The sequence below is a fragment of the Bos taurus genome, chromosome 28 (assembly GCF_002263795.3).
Source record: "Bos taurus isolate L1 Dominette 01449 registration number 42190680 breed Hereford chromosome 28, ARS-UCD2.0, whole genome shotgun sequence".
NCBI classification, from domain to species: Eukaryota; Metazoa; Chordata; class Mammalia; order Artiodactyla; family Bovidae; genus Bos; species Bos taurus.
Window position 1 is genome coordinate 41,578,014 of NC_037355.1, and position 17,504 is coordinate 41,595,517.

At 52.8% G+C, this 17,504-nt stretch overlaps 2 protein-coding genes across 4 annotated transcripts; both read left to right on the forward strand.

The window, feature by feature from the left end:
- Positions 1-2,834: 2,834 nt before the first annotated feature.
- On the forward strand, positions 2,835-5,079 carry ADIRF (adipogenesis regulatory factor). The gene is made up of 3 exons (NM_001114513.2): positions 2,835-2,961; positions 4,636-4,698; positions 4,887-5,079. Exons 1-3 carry the CDS (start codon positions 2,901-2,903, stop codon positions 4,991-4,993), a joined length of 231 nt encoding a protein of 76 aa, NP_001107985.1. The 5' UTR covers positions 2,835-2,900; the 3' UTR covers positions 4,994-5,079.
- A 90-nt stretch (positions 5,080-5,169) lies between these two features.
- FAM25A (family with sequence similarity 25 member A) lies at positions 5,170-15,313 on the forward strand. Of its 3 annotated transcripts, none has more exons than XM_059882695.1 (6): positions 5,170-7,426; positions 8,790-8,863; positions 11,004-11,192; positions 12,461-12,638; positions 13,999-14,061; positions 15,121-15,313. In XM_059882695.1, the coding sequence occupies exons 3-6, from the start codon at positions 11,157-11,159 to the stop codon at positions 15,252-15,254; spliced, it is 411 nt and encodes a 136-aa protein (XP_059738678.1). In that variant the 5' UTR covers positions 5,170-7,426; positions 8,790-8,863; positions 11,004-11,156; the 3' UTR covers positions 15,255-15,313. The 3 variants fall into 3 exon arrangements, with proteins under 3 accessions (XP_059738678.1, XP_059738679.1, XP_059738677.1); XM_059882696.1 differs by having other exon boundaries at positions 5,170-6,085; positions 7,276-8,863; XM_059882694.1 differs by lacking the exons at positions 11,004-11,192; positions 12,461-12,638 and having other exon boundaries at positions 5,170-7,374.
- The last annotated feature ends 2,191 nt before the right edge of the window (positions 15,314-17,504 follow it).

The following is a 17,504-nucleotide window of genomic DNA, read 5'->3' on the forward strand; positions in this document are numbered from 1 at the left end:
AACCAAACTAAGCAAACTAGATATGGTTTCTTCCATTGCTCAGAATCTTGGAGGTGTTGGGGAGGAATAAATTTTCCTTTACCTTTCTAGGTTCTTCTGGCTGGTCAGAGAATTAAACTGATGTGAGACAGACTGACAGGAGAAAATCAAAGTTCAATAGCATGTATACACGAGAGACCCAGGGAAGCTGAGTAACCCATCAAAGTGGCTGAAACAGTCACCTGAAATATCATCTTTAGCTAAAGACAAAAGAGGGTGTTGGGGCTAGTTGTTTGGGGAGGAAGGCAGTTGACATGAAGATGGAAAGCAAGTGTTCGGGAAACAAATGTTTGCCAGGCCATGTACAGAAAATGGGACACAGAGAGGAATGTTAACAAATAGACTTTTCTCAGTTTCTGCCTGTCTATATACCTAGTTAATGTACTAGTTACCCATGGTGTAGTTCTATTACTGTAATAGACCCTCTAACCTAATTCTCTAGGCAACCAAGGGGAAAGGTCAAAGTTTCTTCCTGAGTCTTTTGGGCCTTGTTTTCAGCTTGAAATAGCCTGCATTTCAAAGAGACATTTTAGAGCGGCAGATCTTGCTTCCCTGCAGAGGAAAGAGAATTTGAAAAGCAATAACACTGAAGTACTGTGCGTGTCATGTAGGGAAATACAGAATGCTGCGAGGCCCAGACTGGGATGCCTCATCCAATCTGTGATAGGGAAGCCTTCCCTGGTTGTAACATTTTTGATGAAACTGGAAGGATGAGTAAGAATTAGCAAGATTAAGGGGCCCGCCGTTCCCACCATCCCCAACCATGGACCCTCAGCTGTGTCAGGCATCCATCAGCCCATTTAATCCTCACCATAACACCCTGGGGGAGATTCTGTTATTGTGCCCCCCACCATGAAGGATTGAGGCTTGAGGCTCAGAGAGATGAAGGAAATTGTTCTAGCGGGTATCTGAACTCAAGGGGTCTGACTTCAGTGCCTGCTGCTTTAGAACCATTCAGCTGCCTCTCATCACCTGCTTGGGCCTGGTAGTCCCTCCCACAGAGGCCGTTGCCTATCTCATTCTTTGCCCACAGGGCCTGGTGCCAAACAGCATCAGCAGTTCAGCAATGAGCTAACTTGGAGCAGTGTAAAAGGTCTTCCTGGCTAAAGGGATTAGTGGTAGCAGCGGTTTTTCAGGAGGGCTGGCAGGCCTGGGGCAGGGGCTGGATGGGGCTCTCCGGAATACTGAAGGAAGAGTCAGGTGGGCTCGCCTTAGCCCTTAGAGCTCAGGGCTGGACCAGGCTCCCGGCAGGGAGGGATGCGCGCAGGGCAGGGCAGTTGCTTTGTTAGTCTGTGTTTGGTTTCCGTTCCCCCCACCAGATCTCCTTCCCCCTAAGCAGATCTCAGGGCCTGCCCCTTCCTCTGGCCCAGAAACCCTCCGTTAATCAATTTTTCATGTGTGTGTGCGTGTTCTCCAGATACCCCACACCAGAGGCCGACCCTCCATGACTTAGTCACTCCTCCCTATCTATTAGGCAGGGTGTGGCCCAGTTGAGTGGCCCTGAGTAAGCGAAGACTTCCCAGAGCTCCAAAACAGGGGGGACTCCTACAGACATGCAGAGACAGGCCAGAAAGGGTTAATCAGAGAGCGGCCTTAAGGAGGGTCCAGTCACAGGCTGAGGGGGTGGCCCAGGCTCCAGTGGCCAACTCGAGTGGAAGAGCGCTGGGCTGGCCTGACCTGCAGCCTTGAGCATCAGGAGGGTGTGCCTCAAGAGTTGTTTTGTTGTCCCTGGGATCCCTGGCTGCCCTACTGACACCCAAGTCACTAAATGACCCTCCCTCCTCCGAGGCCCTCTGGCCATCCCTGAGCCCCAGGCTCAGTCCTGGGAAAACTGACTTGAGCAACCTGTAGCTGGGCCGCTCCCTTACTCGCAGTGTGGTCTGGGGTACTTTCCACCCAAGTCCTTGGGCTTTGGTGACCGACAACGATTTCCTTGCCTCGGCTGGACACAGGTGGACGGCCCTTTCTGTTATTCCCCCTCCACTTGGAGCTGTGTGGTCCCCAGTCAGGGCCACACGAGGAGTCACTTGAGGGTCACTCAAGGGTCACTTGAGTCGCCAGTGACTGGCCTCTACGGAAGGAGGGTGGGACTTACTCCACAGTCTCTCCACTGCACGCCCCCCCATCCTACCCCTGTCCCAGCAGCAGTTGGGCAGATGGCATCTGCCAGTCTGCAGTGTCCAGGCTGAGTGCGTGGGGCCTGCTGGTTTGGCATTGGTCAGGGCCCTAGGGTTTACAGCCCACTGACTCAGACTTGAGTCCCTGCCATGTGAATTTTGGTGAGACCTAAATCACCCTCTGTGCCTCATCTTCTTCCTAAAAACTACTAACTCCCATTCCAAGAGCTTGTTGTAAAGGTTACACAAGAGGCTGGAAGCGTTTGCACAGCGCCAGGCACAAAGTAAATACTTAATAAAAAGCAGCTGCTCTTAATTACAACTCCACCTGGTGATGATCCCCACCTCCCTCACCCCTCCCAGGCTGGGGAATCCTCGCGTCCACTCGGTGGAGGAAGATTGGTGCGCCCCCTTGTGCCCCCAGCCACTGTCCCGATCCCCGATCCAGCCCCTCTGCAGCCCCGAGCCCCTCTTCAGACACTAGTTGGCACCCCTCTCCGCTTTCCCATCACGGCCCGCCTGAGGCCAGGATGTGCTTTCGGGCTGGCGGGTACTGGAGCAGGGCCCGGTCACTCCCCTGAGTGCTGGGAACCGCCCCGCGCCCCCTCCAACCCCCCTTCGTGTGGGGAGGGGCCGGCCCTGGGGCGCCTTAAAAACCAGAGCTGGCGCTCGGGTCGCAGCCGCTTTGAGCAGGATCCAACGTCGCTGCGGCTACCCTTAACCACTCGCAGACCCCCCGCAGCCATGGCCAGCAAGGGCTTGCAGGACCTGAAGAAGCAAGTGGAGGGGGCGGCCCAGGAAGCGGGTGAGAACAGAGCTCGACGCGGGCACACCCGATAGACGCGGGGGTTGGGGGGCGCAAGCCAGGGGACTGTGCAGCCGGAAAGTCGAGCGGGTGGGGGTGGCTCCGGCTGGGAAGGGCTCTCTCCGGAGTTGCAGGGACCTGGCAGGACGCCCACCCCGACCAGCCCAGGAATGATGCCTTGAGGCAAGCGGGAGAACAGCGGTGCCTGGGCGGGGTGACGCACTGGGCACTGCCAGAGCCAATCCGAGGAGGCTGCGAAGGCGGGGAGGGGCCCCACTCGGGCCCTTGGGAGAGTGAAGGCCCGCGGGGAACGCGGACTCTGCCACCAGGCGATCTCTGCCCGCCAGCGTCCCAGAGGCCCATAGAACCAGGATGGGCGGAGGGAAGCAGCTCCAGACTCCCACTGGGCTTTGTTTTGAGCACTCCTCCCTTCCCCCCAATACTAATTTCCTCTTAAGTCCTCACCCAGAGGACCTTCCCACCCTCACGTGGCCAAGGCAGGTCACTAGCCTTAGTCTCCAGCTCCAGCTCTTTCCTCCTCAGACCTGAGCTTACACACCTTGGGGGTGAAGATGGACGGGGAGTAGGGGATGTGAGGAGACTCTGGGTGCGCCAGCAGCACCTGTTCCAGTTCTGGCTCGGCCTCCCCTGGGACTCCAGGTCCCAATCAGTCCTATGCATATCCCAGTCAGCAGACAACACCTAAACCCACCCCATCCTTCATCAGTGCCCTAGGAAAGCGAACAGTTGCTCCGCTAGGCTAAAAGGGTAGCAGGAAGCCTCTGCTTACAGCACCCTTCCTTCTGGCCCTTACTTTTCCCATCTGTAGGCTGAGTGCAAAGGCTCCTTCCCTGTGGTCCTGACTGTGCTATGTCAGACAAGGAGCCCAGGGACGTCTGTGAGTAGCATATCCAGGGCCTGCCTGGCCCCTGTGCACCTGGCCCCTAGGGTCTGGGTAAGGTAGGCCTTTCACTGTTTAGCAGTAGATGAGCAGATCGCTGAAGGCCAGAGCACCTGTCTGCCTACCCAGCAGGGGGGACACATCTGAGCTCCTGGAAACCCTGTTCTCCACAGGTATAAATTCTGGTATAGAGGAGATGGCCTGACCTTGGAAGTTTCACCTATTTCCTGCACTTCATTTCCTAATTCCTTAAGCTGCCTGCCCACAGAGGCAACTGGCAGTCATTGCTTGGTGTGCCCTCTGGGGAAGGGCACAGAGAGAGGAGGTAGTGAGAATGCCTTACAAAGTAGAAGTCCCAGTGGTGGGAATTCAGGCATTTGGGCCAAGCTTCTAGGGGAGAAGTTGTTAAAGGGGACAGGGCTCTTCCTGGGCCATGCCCAGCAGCAGCCGCAGCCCAGATGCCAGTTCCAGCCTGGCCCTGCCCTGCCTTCCTTCCTCTGTTGGATATTTTCTCAGCAGTCCTGAAGATCGCAAGGGAAGCAAGCCAGAGGAGAGGAGCCCAGAGTTATAAATAAACAAGAATAATACCCTGGAGTCATGGAAAGGGCTCATGCCCCTCACTGACTGAGTAGCCTTGGTCAAAGGACTTTACCTTAATGGCATCCATCCTTGGGCATGTAGGACAGTCTACTCTAGAGAACAGATGGGGTTGGCAGGTGGAGCCCCTGTGGTTAGTGGTATCTGAAGAGCTAAAGCCCACATCTCTGTTCCAGTGACATCGGCCGGAACAGCGGTTCAGCAAGTGGTGGATCAGGCCACAGAAGCAGGGCAGAAAGGTCTGGTGGGGCTGGTGGGCAAGAGGGTGGATAGCCCAGCACACCTCCATACTCCACCCAGCACTGTCTCCTCTGCAGACCCTCTGTCCTCATTGCTTCCTGGGGAGGGAGCCCCAGGGGAGGCTAACCCTGCATGGCTGTGGTTCCCCAGGGTCCCGCCCTCAACTGCTCTTTCTTTCCTTCCCCAGCCATGGACCAGGTTGCCAAGACTACCCAGGAAACCATCGACCAGACTGCTAACCAGGCCTCTGAGACTTTCTCGGGTTTTGGGAAAAAACTTGGCCTCCTGAAATGACAGAAGGGAGACATGCGTGACTCCCTTCGAGGCCCGGAGCTCTGGCAGGCTCTTGGTGGGCCACCTCATTAAAACCTATATTCCTACCCTGTGCCCACTTCATGACTCCTACACGGGCCCAGCTCTCCCTCGCTTAGAGTAGAGCCTCAGCCCAGAAACTCAGCCCCTAGTCCAGAGACAGTCCTGGCATTCCAAATTCGGAGGAAACAGACCGGTCGTCCAAGAACTCATTTTCCTTTTCTCAACCGCACATCCCCACTCTCCCTTATTTTAAGTTCAAACCCCATTTAGGTGCGTGCCTCTCCCCGCCCCCGATTCCAAAACCGCTCTCCCAGCTCCAGGAACCCGGCTTTCCTAGAAAGGGCATACTCGATCTCCAGATCCTCGAGGAGCTCAGCTCTGGGCGGGGGACTACAGGTTCCAACGGCCACGGCCTCGGGAACTTCTCCCAGTGAGCTGAGCCAGGAGGCTGGGAGCATCGAGGCAATCCAGAGCTGGGCGCCGGCGAGGACTTCAAGCGGCAGGAACTCTCGGGGAAGACAGGGGACGCAGGGGAGTGGTTCTGGCCCTAGCCACTCTAACCAGCCCGTCCGGTGTTTGTGCGACTGCCGCACCCAGCGGTGAGTCACCGGGCGGCAGCAGGAGGGCGAGGACACGCCCCGAAGACCTAGGCCCCGCCCGATTGAGTTGGTTGGCGCGGCCGCCAAGAGCTCCGCCCACGACACGCCCCCTGGGAGGGCCCTGCGGCGCACGAGCGTGTTGCACGTGAGCCTGAAGCGCAGGCACCCGGCAGAGTGCGTGCGCGCGCTAGACCACTCCCGTTGACACCCCTTCCGTTCCGGATGCACCGGTATCTTCTGACCTAGGGTGGAGACCGGCGTTTTTGTCGGGCAGGTCCCCAAGACGGTCTAGAGTTGGCGCAAACTTTATTCCCTCCAACCTCCCCTGCACGTGTCTACGTGTTCATGCACGCGATACCAGCTCTGGGTAAATCCTGCTGGTGGGTGACTCATCGTTGCCGCAGGATAAGCCCAGCCCTGGCGCCGGGCGCTGGCGGCCCTCTTCATCCGAACCCTTGGCACACCTTGGCTGGTAACGCCCCATTCCCTTTCCCCACCTCCCCGCCTTTGTACACACTGTTCCCTCCGTCCGTATGATCTTGTTCTCTTCTGGACGAGTACATACATAGCCATGTCGTTTCAACTCTGGCTACAAGATGTTGGCTACAAGGCACTTCCAGTTCAGGGGAGACTGATAGAAAAAAAGCTTCATCTTTGCTTCATACTTTCCTAGAGGCTTTCCGCGACCTGCCAGCAGGGGGCAGTGTCGTGTCCACCCCCGCAGCCCTCCCCTTCGCACCCCCCAGCCGAGGTCTGTATGTGTGTAGCCATCTGCTCCAGGGACCTTTCCTTTCTCCAATCCGAGATCCCTCCCAAGGAAGCAATAGGTTCTCTCCCTAATCCTTGGTATCTGTCACCCTCACCCCAGGGCCAAGCTCAGTTTCATGGTTTGTTCCTGTTTCTGACTTCCCCAAAGAAGGCCTCACCTGGTCTACAAAACGGGCAAAGACCTAAAGGGAGGGTCCTGGAAGAGATACCTGGAGTAATGTGGAGGTGCATCCAGCATCTCCAGGAGCCCCTGCCCCCAGGAGAGGATGCCAGGGTTGGGAGAGATCACGTGGGGCCACACCCGAGGCCGGTGGGGCTGAACTGTCAGAGCCCTCAGATCCTTTTTGGTAGGCAACCTTCCCCTGACTGACTCAGGAGAAATCCCAGTTGGCCCAACAGTCTTTCTTAATCCTGTTTTCCTTCTGAGTGTTGGCTTTAGGAATGAGTGTGTGAGCCATCTCAGACCAAGAGAGGAGGAGTCGGGTCTGAGGACCAGGAGACTTCCAGGAAAGGGATTTTCATCCTCAAAAAAAAAAGACAAAGCATTTCTTCCTCTTCCACTGGACATTTTTGTGACCGGAAATGATGCTTAGAACTCTGGCAGCCACTTCTAACCTCAGGAGGAAGGAGCCAGAGGAAAAGCCAACTGGCTGATTAGGGCAGAGCAGAAGTATGAAAAGAACCTATATCCCAAGTTATTTTATTGAGTCCCTAACTTAACCAGTGCACACTAGGCAAAAGGATCAGTTTTCTTATCGTTTAAGCTGCTGTGAAAGTGAAAGTGAAGTCCTGTCCGACTCTTTTCGACCCTATGGACTGTAGCCTATCAGGCTCCTCCGTCCATGGGATTTTCCAGGCAAGAGTGCTGGAGTGGATTGCCATTTCCTTCTCCAGGGGATCTTCCCGACCCAGGAATCGAACCTTGGTCTCCAGGATTGCAGGCAGACGCTTTTACCGTGTGAGCCACCAGGGAAGCCAGGAAGCTGCTGTGAAGTATGTTTCTATTACAAAGGAAAGCTGAAATCCTGATGTTGCCTCAATGATAGTAAGATCCTTCATTTGCTGGCCTCACTCACCTCCTCAGCCTCCTTGCTCAATGCCCCCTCCCTCTCAGTTGCAGCCATGTTGACCTTTGTTCATTTCCCTTGGCCTCATGCTTCAGCTCACCTCAGTCTATGTGTGCTGTTTTTTTTTTCTACCTGGAATGCTGTCCATCCTTCCTTATAAATCACCCTTGTCTAGGTGGCTGCTGCTCTTTCGTCCATCAGATCTCAGCTTCCCAGATTGGCCCCCAACAAACACAGAATGGGTCTGGCCACTGCTGGTGGTGAGGGGCTCTCCTGTGTGTTTTGCTGTGATGGTTGTACACAGGCCCAGCCAAGTCCCCTGTGCTGATTAGTGCGTGCCCAGTGCCTAGCGTGGGGCTCTGGCAGCATCCGCCGAATGAAAGCAGGGATGATGGTCCGGTGGTTCTCCTACCAGATAACAGAATTGCCATGCTAGGCTCACTCGAGTGCCTTCTCTACAGTGCAGCCCCTGCACGTCTCTCTGCCCCTGTGCATGGGATGCTCCCTGCATTCCCCGATTCCCCCAACACTGAGCCCTGGGGGTGCGGCCAGGTTGGACTTGTCTTTGGCTCTATGTCTGGGACAAGGTGGACGTGGTGCTAGGGAGCCCTGGGAGCCTGTAGGAGCCCAGGCCTGTCTCCGTGAGGTTCATGAAGTTAGTGAATCCCAGACAGGCTGAGGAGAAGCAGGCCGTGGCCACTGCACCTGCTGGGTCTTGGTCAGATCTCCAAAGATGATTCTTGCAGTAGCAGTTCCTGGGGGGTTCCCGATTCTCCAAATCCCAGTTCCCTGAACTAGCCAAGCACAAAGTCACTAACATCACATTTTGGACTTTAGCTCAGATTCCCATCAAATTACAGATGAGAAGGGCAGAGTTTTCTGCTTTCCACCTTCTCTCCCTTTCTCCTTTTTTTTTGGTTGTTGTTAGTTGTCTCTTTTCTACTTTGTGAAAATACATGGCATTTACATTCCATTCCGTCACACCTTTGTTTTGTCTTAGATCTGTAACTGAAGATACTAGAAGCAATCTGCCATTTTCTGTTGAAATGTTTTCTATTATCTCTTGGTTGGTTGGAGTTAGTCCTCTAGAAGTTTCCTCAAGAATGAAATATTTTCAGATGAACTGAGAAGACGTCTGGCCCCTTGGGTTACAGCACTGTGTCCATGAGGGTTCATGGTGTTCTGTTTTTTGTGTGTGGCATTTTCTATTTTTAAAAAGGTTAAAAAGTTAAAAATTAAGAAAGAAGAGCTCATGTGAACCATATTCTGTGTTCTTAAATGTGTGGAAATGTTAGTCTGTAGCCTTTATACTTTATTCTCAACTGGGTTTGAAATTTTCAGCTCACGCTTTCTGCCTGGAGTGTCTTCTAGATATGGCTGCAGTGCCTTCTGCCACAGGAGCCTGAATAATTCCTGTAAGTCTGATTTCTATCTCACTGGAATTTCTCCTTTTTATTTATTTAAGGCTGTGCTGCGTCTTTGTCGCTGTGTTGTTCCTCGTTGCCCCATGGAGTTTCAGGAAGGGGAAATGGGGCTCTTTAGGATGTAAGCTGCTGTCATGCTGCTTCCAGGCCTGGAAGTCTGGCAGGCTAAGCTGCTGTTCTCTGTTTATAGAGAATCCACATGCTCTGTGCCGTTTACTCCTGCCCTCGCCCTGGGAACTTGCCTCTTGAACCGCATTTCCCAGGCTCCCTTACCTTCGAGACTTGTTGGGTTCGGCTGTAGGGGATATCCGTAGGAGATGGAGAAGAGAGGAGTTTATTCCTCCTGCTCCCTTCTTGCCGGGCATGGCTGGGCAGTGGCCTTATTCCTCCGCTGACAGTGGCAGCTCCTGTCTGCTGACCCTCTCTGACAACTGGAGCTCGCATCAGGGTCTACAGCCCCTCCAGGCCGAGGGTCCCCCGTTGCTCCAAATCCTAGCAGCCTCGCCATCATTCGTTGACTCCCTTAACTCTGCCCACACCTTTGTGAACTCTCCATTTCCTCAGCTACCCCTCTGATGTGCCCTCTGCCCATGGGTGTATGAGAGCTGGGTTGCTAGGTGACTGACAAACCAGGTCTCCAGGAATCTCTTCTTGGCTCCCCTGTGACTGGAAGGGGTCTGTATGTATAAGATACATACAGGGCTCTGTATGTACTGGGAGCTCAAATCCATGCAGTAGAAGTAGGAGAAAGCATAGGCAGGCTGACAGTTATAAAACTCTTGCTGTTCATGACAATTGCAGTCACAGGAGAAAAAAAATTTATCATGCTTCAGATGTGAGACAGCCCTAAGTATTTAAGCATACTTTAACTTTTTTTCCCCCCAGAATTGTTCATTGCTCAGTTGGCAAATTGCTTGTGAAAAATTGGCCCTCCTTGACTTGATGATGGAGTCATCTGATCCTTTGCCAGACTGGGTTGTTGAGCAGATTCCATTTGAATAATTAGTTGATGCTTGTCAAAGCTCAGTTCTCACAGCCCCAAGTGTAGGACTTGACCTTCTGACTCAGGACAAGCTGACTCGGCTGCCCGTGTTCAAGGGCTGCTCTGTGGGGACCCATCATGACAGGCTTCTTCCCAGATGGGGTGGTTCCAACCTCATCCAGGTAGGAGTAGCCCAAGCCCAACCCCTTAGACCAGAATCCTTCTTAGGAGGGTGTGAGACTGTCCTAGGTTCTTTGGGCTGGAAAGGAGTCCACCGTCAGGGAGCCCGGATGGGCTGAGCTGAGCTGAGAGGCCAGAGAGCTGGTCAGAGCTACAGTGGGAAGGCTGGTGGGACTAGAAGTGGGCCAGAGCACCAAGGGCTGGGGCCCAGATCCAGTCTCGGGCAGCTTGAGCTCTCCAGGCCTTTTCTCTCCCTGTTGCATTTGGGATCTGTACCTGAACCCAGCCTTGTCAGGAGATCTGGGGCCGTGATATGTTGTCACTGGAGTCTGGGTGCTCACACCAGGGCCGTGCATTAAGGAGGAGAGGGTCCCATGGGCCGGGGGATGTAGTGAAGGGAACAGCAGTCTGACAGGGAGGAGGAAAAGTGTAGCCGAGGGCTCCTAGCTGGGACTGGGGCCAGAGTCCTGCTGAGTGGCCGAGCCCTAATGGGCCTGTCGAGCTGGTGAGCTCCCAAGGAGAGGGCCACAGTGACGAGTCCCCGAGGGTGGGCACTGGCGGGGTGGGGTCATGGGGTCTGGAAGCCATCCCAGAGCTGGTGGCTGACACTGCCATCCTGTCAAGGGGTGCAGCACAAAGGACCCATGTAGGGGTGGAGGACACACACAACCTCAGAGGGAACAGGCAGGGGGCTTTGATGGGCCCAGGGAGCATCCTGCGGGGCTCTCCGGCCAGTTCCCACCAGCCATGTGCCAGAAGCGCCCCCATCCTTGGCAGCGTTGTCCAAAACCATGAGCAGAGCTCTCTGGGATTTGGATGTAACAGGGAGGCCAGAGTCATCTGGACCTGCTTAAACTCCAGGGCCCCTCACTTTCATGGCCACTTCTGAGTCTACAGGGTCAAACGTGTGTGTGTGTGTGTGTGTGTGTGTGTGTATTCACATGGATAGCAATATTCTTTTTCTTAAAGGGACTCTCCAAGTTTTTTAAGACCTGATCAGCTCCTGCTTATGGCATGTGTGGGGCTATGGCCTTGTGACCCAGAGTTCCTGCTGGCTATACTCTCCACTGCCCGCCCTAGGGCGGCTGGCCACTGCCCAGGGCCTCCCAGCACCACTCAGGAATGTGGGAGGGCCTCGACTCCTTAAGCCTGTGTCAGGTAAACACTAATTAGACCCCGCCACTCCCTCCTGGACTCCTCTGAGGGGTAAGGGAGCCTGTATGGGGGGAGCAGCCTCAAACTCCTGCCCCAGGCCCGGACTTGATAAGCAAATCCTTGAAGGGCCTTCCCTCCAGGACTCCTAGCCCTCTCACTCCGAGGCAGCCTTATACCCCTGCCACTCTTTGTTCCACCCATTGGTTGGTCAGGGCTCACTGCCAAGCATCCCTAGCACATCACTGATAAGAGGGTGGGAATGGAAGTTTACCAAGAGTTTGCATGCCTGGCCCCACCAACTATCAGTGACAAGGCCAGGAAGGCATGGATGCCCCCATTTTATAGATGAAGAAACTGAGGCTCAGCTGGGCTAGTGACTAAGGGAAGCAGCATGTGATACGTGGCCTGAGGCATCTCTCTCCATCCTGAGTAACTTGGAAGGCAGTCTGGCTCCCTAAGCATGTGATGTTTCAGGGACTGGTAGAGCTTCTTTCTGGCAACTCTTGCTAGAGCCAGAAGTACATCCCCAAATGGTGGCAGGGTCCTCCATTTACTCCTCTAGGACCTCTTGGGTGGGCACTTCTGACTTCACAGGGCTTCCCCAAGAGGCCAGGCCCCAAAGTGCAAGGAGGACTGGGTTCCCTTACCTGCAGGCTGCCTCAGTGCTGGGCCATCCAGGTGCTCCCGTGAGTGAGAACCAGGTAACTGCAAGTCAGGGATGACTAGACTTCTGGTCAACGTTGCAACCTTCTCTGCCTTGGGCCAGGCATGACCTTCATTTTCCCTGCTCCCCCAGACTGTCCAGTGGAGGCTGCAAGGCCACTCTGCTGAGCTGAGTTGTTGGGAACAGGAAGGGCAGCGGTCTCCACTCCACTTGTATTCCTGGCTGGGGGCTGCCCAGGTCCCCAGGCTTACAAAATGCTACACCCCTGCGTAGGCCACCCTACGGATAGTAGGCAGCAGGCTGGAAGTTCTCTGCCTTGTCTGGATACACAACTGTGCCCAGACTGCCATGAGTCCAGGGGACTGGCAGGGCTGAGGTCCCCAAATGCCTCTCACCCCACAGGACACTAAGGCCTCTTACCTCGGGAGAGGGGTATGTCCCAGAACCAAGCTCTGTCCGGCCTCATGCTCCCGTCCCTGCCCCTCATGGGGTCTCAGGTTATGGGGTGTGGGGGTCTCATGCTGCCAGAGGAGCACTTCCCCAGCCACAGCAGTGGGGTGGCCCCACCCAGCTTCTTCCTTCTGAGCCTGTGCTGACTCACCACCAGCGTGAGCGCTCGTGTCCTGGCGCCCGGCCGGGCATCAGAGGCATCTATAAAAGCAGACTGGTCCAGGCCCCAGCATCCTGCTCGATTACTACCTGTTGCCACACAATGCTGGGAGGCCTGGGGAAGCTAGCTGCCGAGGGCCTGGCCCACCGCACGGAGAAGGCCACGGAGGAAGCTGGTAAGGACCCTGGGGCCCCTTTCCCCTTGCACTGTTCCTTCCCACTGGGGGACTCAGGACAGACTTGACTGGGCCAGTGAAAAGCCGACCCCAGCAGGATGGGGGCAGGCTTTGGCCCCACGGGGAACCAAGGATGATCAGCTCCATTGGGATGGAGGTAGGGGACTGTAGAAGCTAAACCAGTTGGAGCCATGAGACATCCGCTGCCCCAGCAACCCTCCTGGTCAGACCTGTTTCGCCCCCCACCCCCCAGGCTTGACATTCCTGGGGTCTGTGGCTGTGGGACGGAGGCAGCAGCTCAGAGGAGGGGACAGGAGGGGAGCCAAAGTGCTGGGTGAGCAGCTGGTGACTTGACTCCTTGCCTCTGGAAACCGGCAGCGTGTGGGAGGCTTTCATGTTAAAAGAGCTTATTCTAAGTATCCTATAGATGCTACAGGAAAAGGAAGGTGGATTTTAATTTTTTACCATAACTTTAAAGCTTCAAAGATTTCTTGCTTAAGAATCCCCAAGTCTGATTGTGTTCAAAGTCAGCCCCCAGAGTTTACACAAAGGACATTTTCAGTTTGTTCAAAGTCCCCAGAAACTCTTTTTTGTACATCGGCCCTTGGATACAGGGAAGCTGATCCAAGCCCTACCCGTTTGACATTTTGTGAAAAACAGCTTGTGCCCAAGTTTGCTGTTCTCTTTCTAAACGGCTGCAAACATGTCTGCGTTTCATTTTAGCTTTGCAACCGCTGTTGACCGTCCACTTTGATCCTGACCAGCTCTCTGAACGCTATGTTATTCCCAGGACAAGGGAACCCAAGCAGTGGAGTTAATTCTAGGAGTTAGAATCTGAAATAGTTCTTCTGACCCAACATCTTTCAGTTCTAGCATGTTACCACCCTAGGAGGGCAGAGAGTTTTGTCTTATTTGAGGAATTGCTTTGGGGGACTTGGTGTTGCCGTGGGCGGGGAGTGGTGGTGGTGGGGGTGAAGCTTTGACATTCAGCCTCCTGCTGCGGCCCCCATTCAGCCATAGACAGAAGAGCAGCTCACCTGAGAGGTGTGGTGACCCAGGAAATGGGCCCAGCCTTGGCTCCAGGTCCCTAGCTGACAGGAAGGCCTGCTAGTCAGCATTCCAGGCCTTGCTGGGCGAGGGACACGGAGAGCCCTGTGCCCTACCAGCTTGGCTGCTAGCAGCCAGGTCCCACTCCAGTCTCTGAAGGAAGCCAGCTGGGGCTTCTTGATGAGCAGCTTGTCCTGTCCTGGCTTGAGTAGCATCCCTGAGGCCCTTTTGATACCCAGGGCTGTCTGGGCCCTGCTGTGAGGACAGGCAGCTTACACTGTGCTCTCACTCTGGGCTTGTCTCGTCTTTGCAGTTCATGTTGTGGAGGAAGTGGTGAAGGAGGTGATAGATCATGCCAAGGAGGCTGGAGAGAAAGGTAAGGCCAAGTTCGGGGTGGGAATGAGGGAAGCTGGGTGCTGGCAGCAACCTGTTCCTTGCCTAATCAGGCCAAAGCCTGACCCCGAGGTTGCTTCCTTTCAGTTGGGGTACAATTATCTGCGCTCGTCTTAGATCTCACACTGTACTTGCTACAGCAGGAGCCATCTAGATAGTTCTCTCTGTGGAATGTTAATAGGATGGTGTCACCAAAGATCAGGTGGCAGTGTGCTGGGACGAAACATTGGAGACATAAATTATATATTTGTACAAATACGTATTTATTTAAATGTTTATATGTTTCTGTATCACAGTGTACAAAGCTTGTGTGTGTCTTGCTCCTTACAACAAAATAGTTTGCAGATGGATTAGGACTTAAATATAAATACATGAAATTATTAAATTCATAGAAAAGAACATAGATTTTGGCATAGTCTCAGAGAATGGAGGATCTTTTTAATGATGACAGAGATCCAAAGGCCATAAAGGAAATATTAGGTAAATTGGACAGTGCGTGCTCAGTCACTTCAGTCGTGTCCAACTTTCTGCGACCCCATGGACCATGGCCCACCAGGCTCCTCTGTCCATGGGATTCTTCAGGCAAGAATACTGGAGTGGGTTGCCATTTCCTTCTCCTAAATTGGACAGTATAAAACTTAAAAAATTTCCATAGTGAAAAGAAAATAGCATAAGCCAAATCAAAAGAAAAACCACAAAGTGAACAAAAATATTTGTAGTAGAAATGATAACCCAAGATAAAAATGACCAAAAGATATAAACAGACAGTTCACAGAAAAATGAAGCCTGAGTAGGCAGTACACCCACAAGCAGATGCCCTATCTCACTAATAGTTGGAGAAATGCAGGCTGTTTGGAGAAATACAGCCCAGTGTGAATGCCTTCATCTGGGAGCTGCGCTCTGCTCTGTCCCACAACGCGCGCAGGGCGCAGCCCAGTGAGACTGCCACGTCCCACAGGACGCTCCAGGTGACACCAGCACGCCAGTGACTTGAATTGCTTTCTTTGCTCACCTGGACATTCTTCTTCTTCCTTCCCAACAGCCATTGCTGATGCTTTAAAGAAGGCCCACGAGTCGGGGGACAAAGTGGTGAAGGAAGTCACTGAGACAGTGACCAACACAGTCACGAATGCGGTCACGCATGCAGCAGAAGGCCTGGGCAGGCTGGGACAGTGAGCTTGCCTGCCAGCAGCAGGCTCTTCCTGAATCGCAATAAAAAGCTGTGGTTAACTGTGTGCACTGAGCCCGGGATTTGTTCCTGTTTGGATGGAAGCACTGCCTGTGTCCCGAGTGTCCCCTCTGCAGGGACAAGGGGCCAGCACCCTGGCTCCCACTGCGGTCACATAGTCCCTGAGATTAATCAGATGTGCTGCTCTCACTTGATGATTTCTCATGTCAGTGAGGAGCTCTTGAGGACTGTTGGTGTTTGTGCTACATCTCTTAAAAGACTATTTCCCCAGAAACTGTACAAAGCTTTCAAACACCTCAGTGCTTCAGGGATACCCCAAGAAAGGACCGCAGTTCAGCTTATGTGTTCTTTGGGTTTTCTTTGAAATGTTCTTGCAGGAGTCAGGGAAGATAACAGGCCAACTTGAGCTGGGCAGGATCAGGCAGATTGAGCTGCTCAGGTTCTCAAAGAGGCTTTAGAGAACTGTTTCTTCTGGACAGTCACAGAATCATGACTGTCATGGAGAAACTGAATCCGCCCCCTGTTGGAGCCTCTGTCAAGTCTCTGCTCAAAGACGTAAGTTAGGCTTAAATTGGCTGTAGTAGGCAAGAAAGCCTGGCCTTCCCTCCTTCCTGCCATGAATGAATCGGTGCCATAAAAGGTGTTTTGTGGAACAAGTTAGTTGCTCACCATATTTCTGATGCTCTTTCAGAACTGGCTTCACAAGTTTCTGAATGGCCCAGGAATGTCCAGTGTCCTGGCTTCAAACATTTGCTACTGTCCAGCTGTGTCTGGACCTTATATCTTGGTTTGGTTTCTGATGACTTCTGAATTCTCCCAATCCAAACCCAAGCTCAAAAGGATGTGACTTGTGAGTGTTAGTGTCAATCAGAACAGACTCTTTGGACAGCAGTTCCTCTTAGCAGCATTTATTTTATTCTTCAGGTACACAGACAGAGGCCCAAAGGGTGAGGATACATCCTGACATATTCGTGATAACAGGAGATTGGAAACACCCTAAAGTGATAATCAGAAATCACTTGGTTGGCAAGCTTAATTGTGCTTGTTAGGTTTGACACACACTATCGAGTTGACATTTATTACCTCTAGTGTATTTATAATGCCTTAGCATGAAAAATGGGACTTTTGCTTAGATGGCCATCTAAGGGCTGGATAACAATTACTGCATTTCTATGAAATGGAATACTCTGTGGCTGTTAAGGGACTTCCCTGGTATCTCAGCTGGTAAAGAATCCACCTACAAAGCAGGAGACCCTGGTTTGATTTCTGGGTTGGGGAGATCCGCTGGAGAAGGGATAGGCTGCCCACTGCAGTGTTCTTGGGCTTCCAAGACATTTATTCAAGCACAACACATGTAGTGTGCTTGGATCATCACAAAGCCATCCCCACCCCACTCCCCCCCGCCCCCCCCCCCCCCACTGCCGATCTGTGGGAAAACTGTCCTTCACGGAACTGGTCCCTGGCTCCAGGAAGGTTAGGGACCACTGCGGTAGTAACCTCAAGGCTCACACGCATGGATAAAGGAGGAAAATACACGTGTGTTACGTATGGCCTTCCTCCTTCCCTGTGTGCAGAATACTCTGTGGCTGTTAAGGGACTTCCCTGGTATCTCAGCTCCTAAAGAATCCACCTGCAACGCAGGAGACCCTGGTTCGATTCCTGGGTTGGGGAGATCTTCTGGAGAAGGGATAGGCTACACACTGCAGTATTCTTGGGCTTCCCTGGTGGCTGTTAAGAATGAGAAAAATGTACATATATCATTAGGGAACATGTACAAATGAGTTAGTAATATGTGAAACATGCATGTAGAACTAGTTCATTTTTTTCAAAGCAAACAAGAAAACTGGTAGAATATATATGTATGTATATATCAAATGTTACCATGTCTGTATGTATATAAAATATGAACCATGTTCAACTCTGCACTTCTTTGGAAATATGAGGAATCCTCACTTTTTCTATTATATAAATGTAAATGATGCTTGAATTTAAGAGAAAACCAATACAGATATATTTTGAAATGTGGTTATGGAGGCCACATTCTAGCTTATTGAAGATTACTTCCTAATTAAGTGCTTCTTAAAGTTTGCTGGTTTCATATTTGAAAACCAGTGTAATAGGAAAGTACCTTTGTATTCTATTACAAGTTGATCACTAAAAGGATATTTCCTGTAAGCTTAAATTATAGGTAAGGGCCCATCTCTGGAAAACCTGCCTCCCAGGTAAGGAGCATTAAG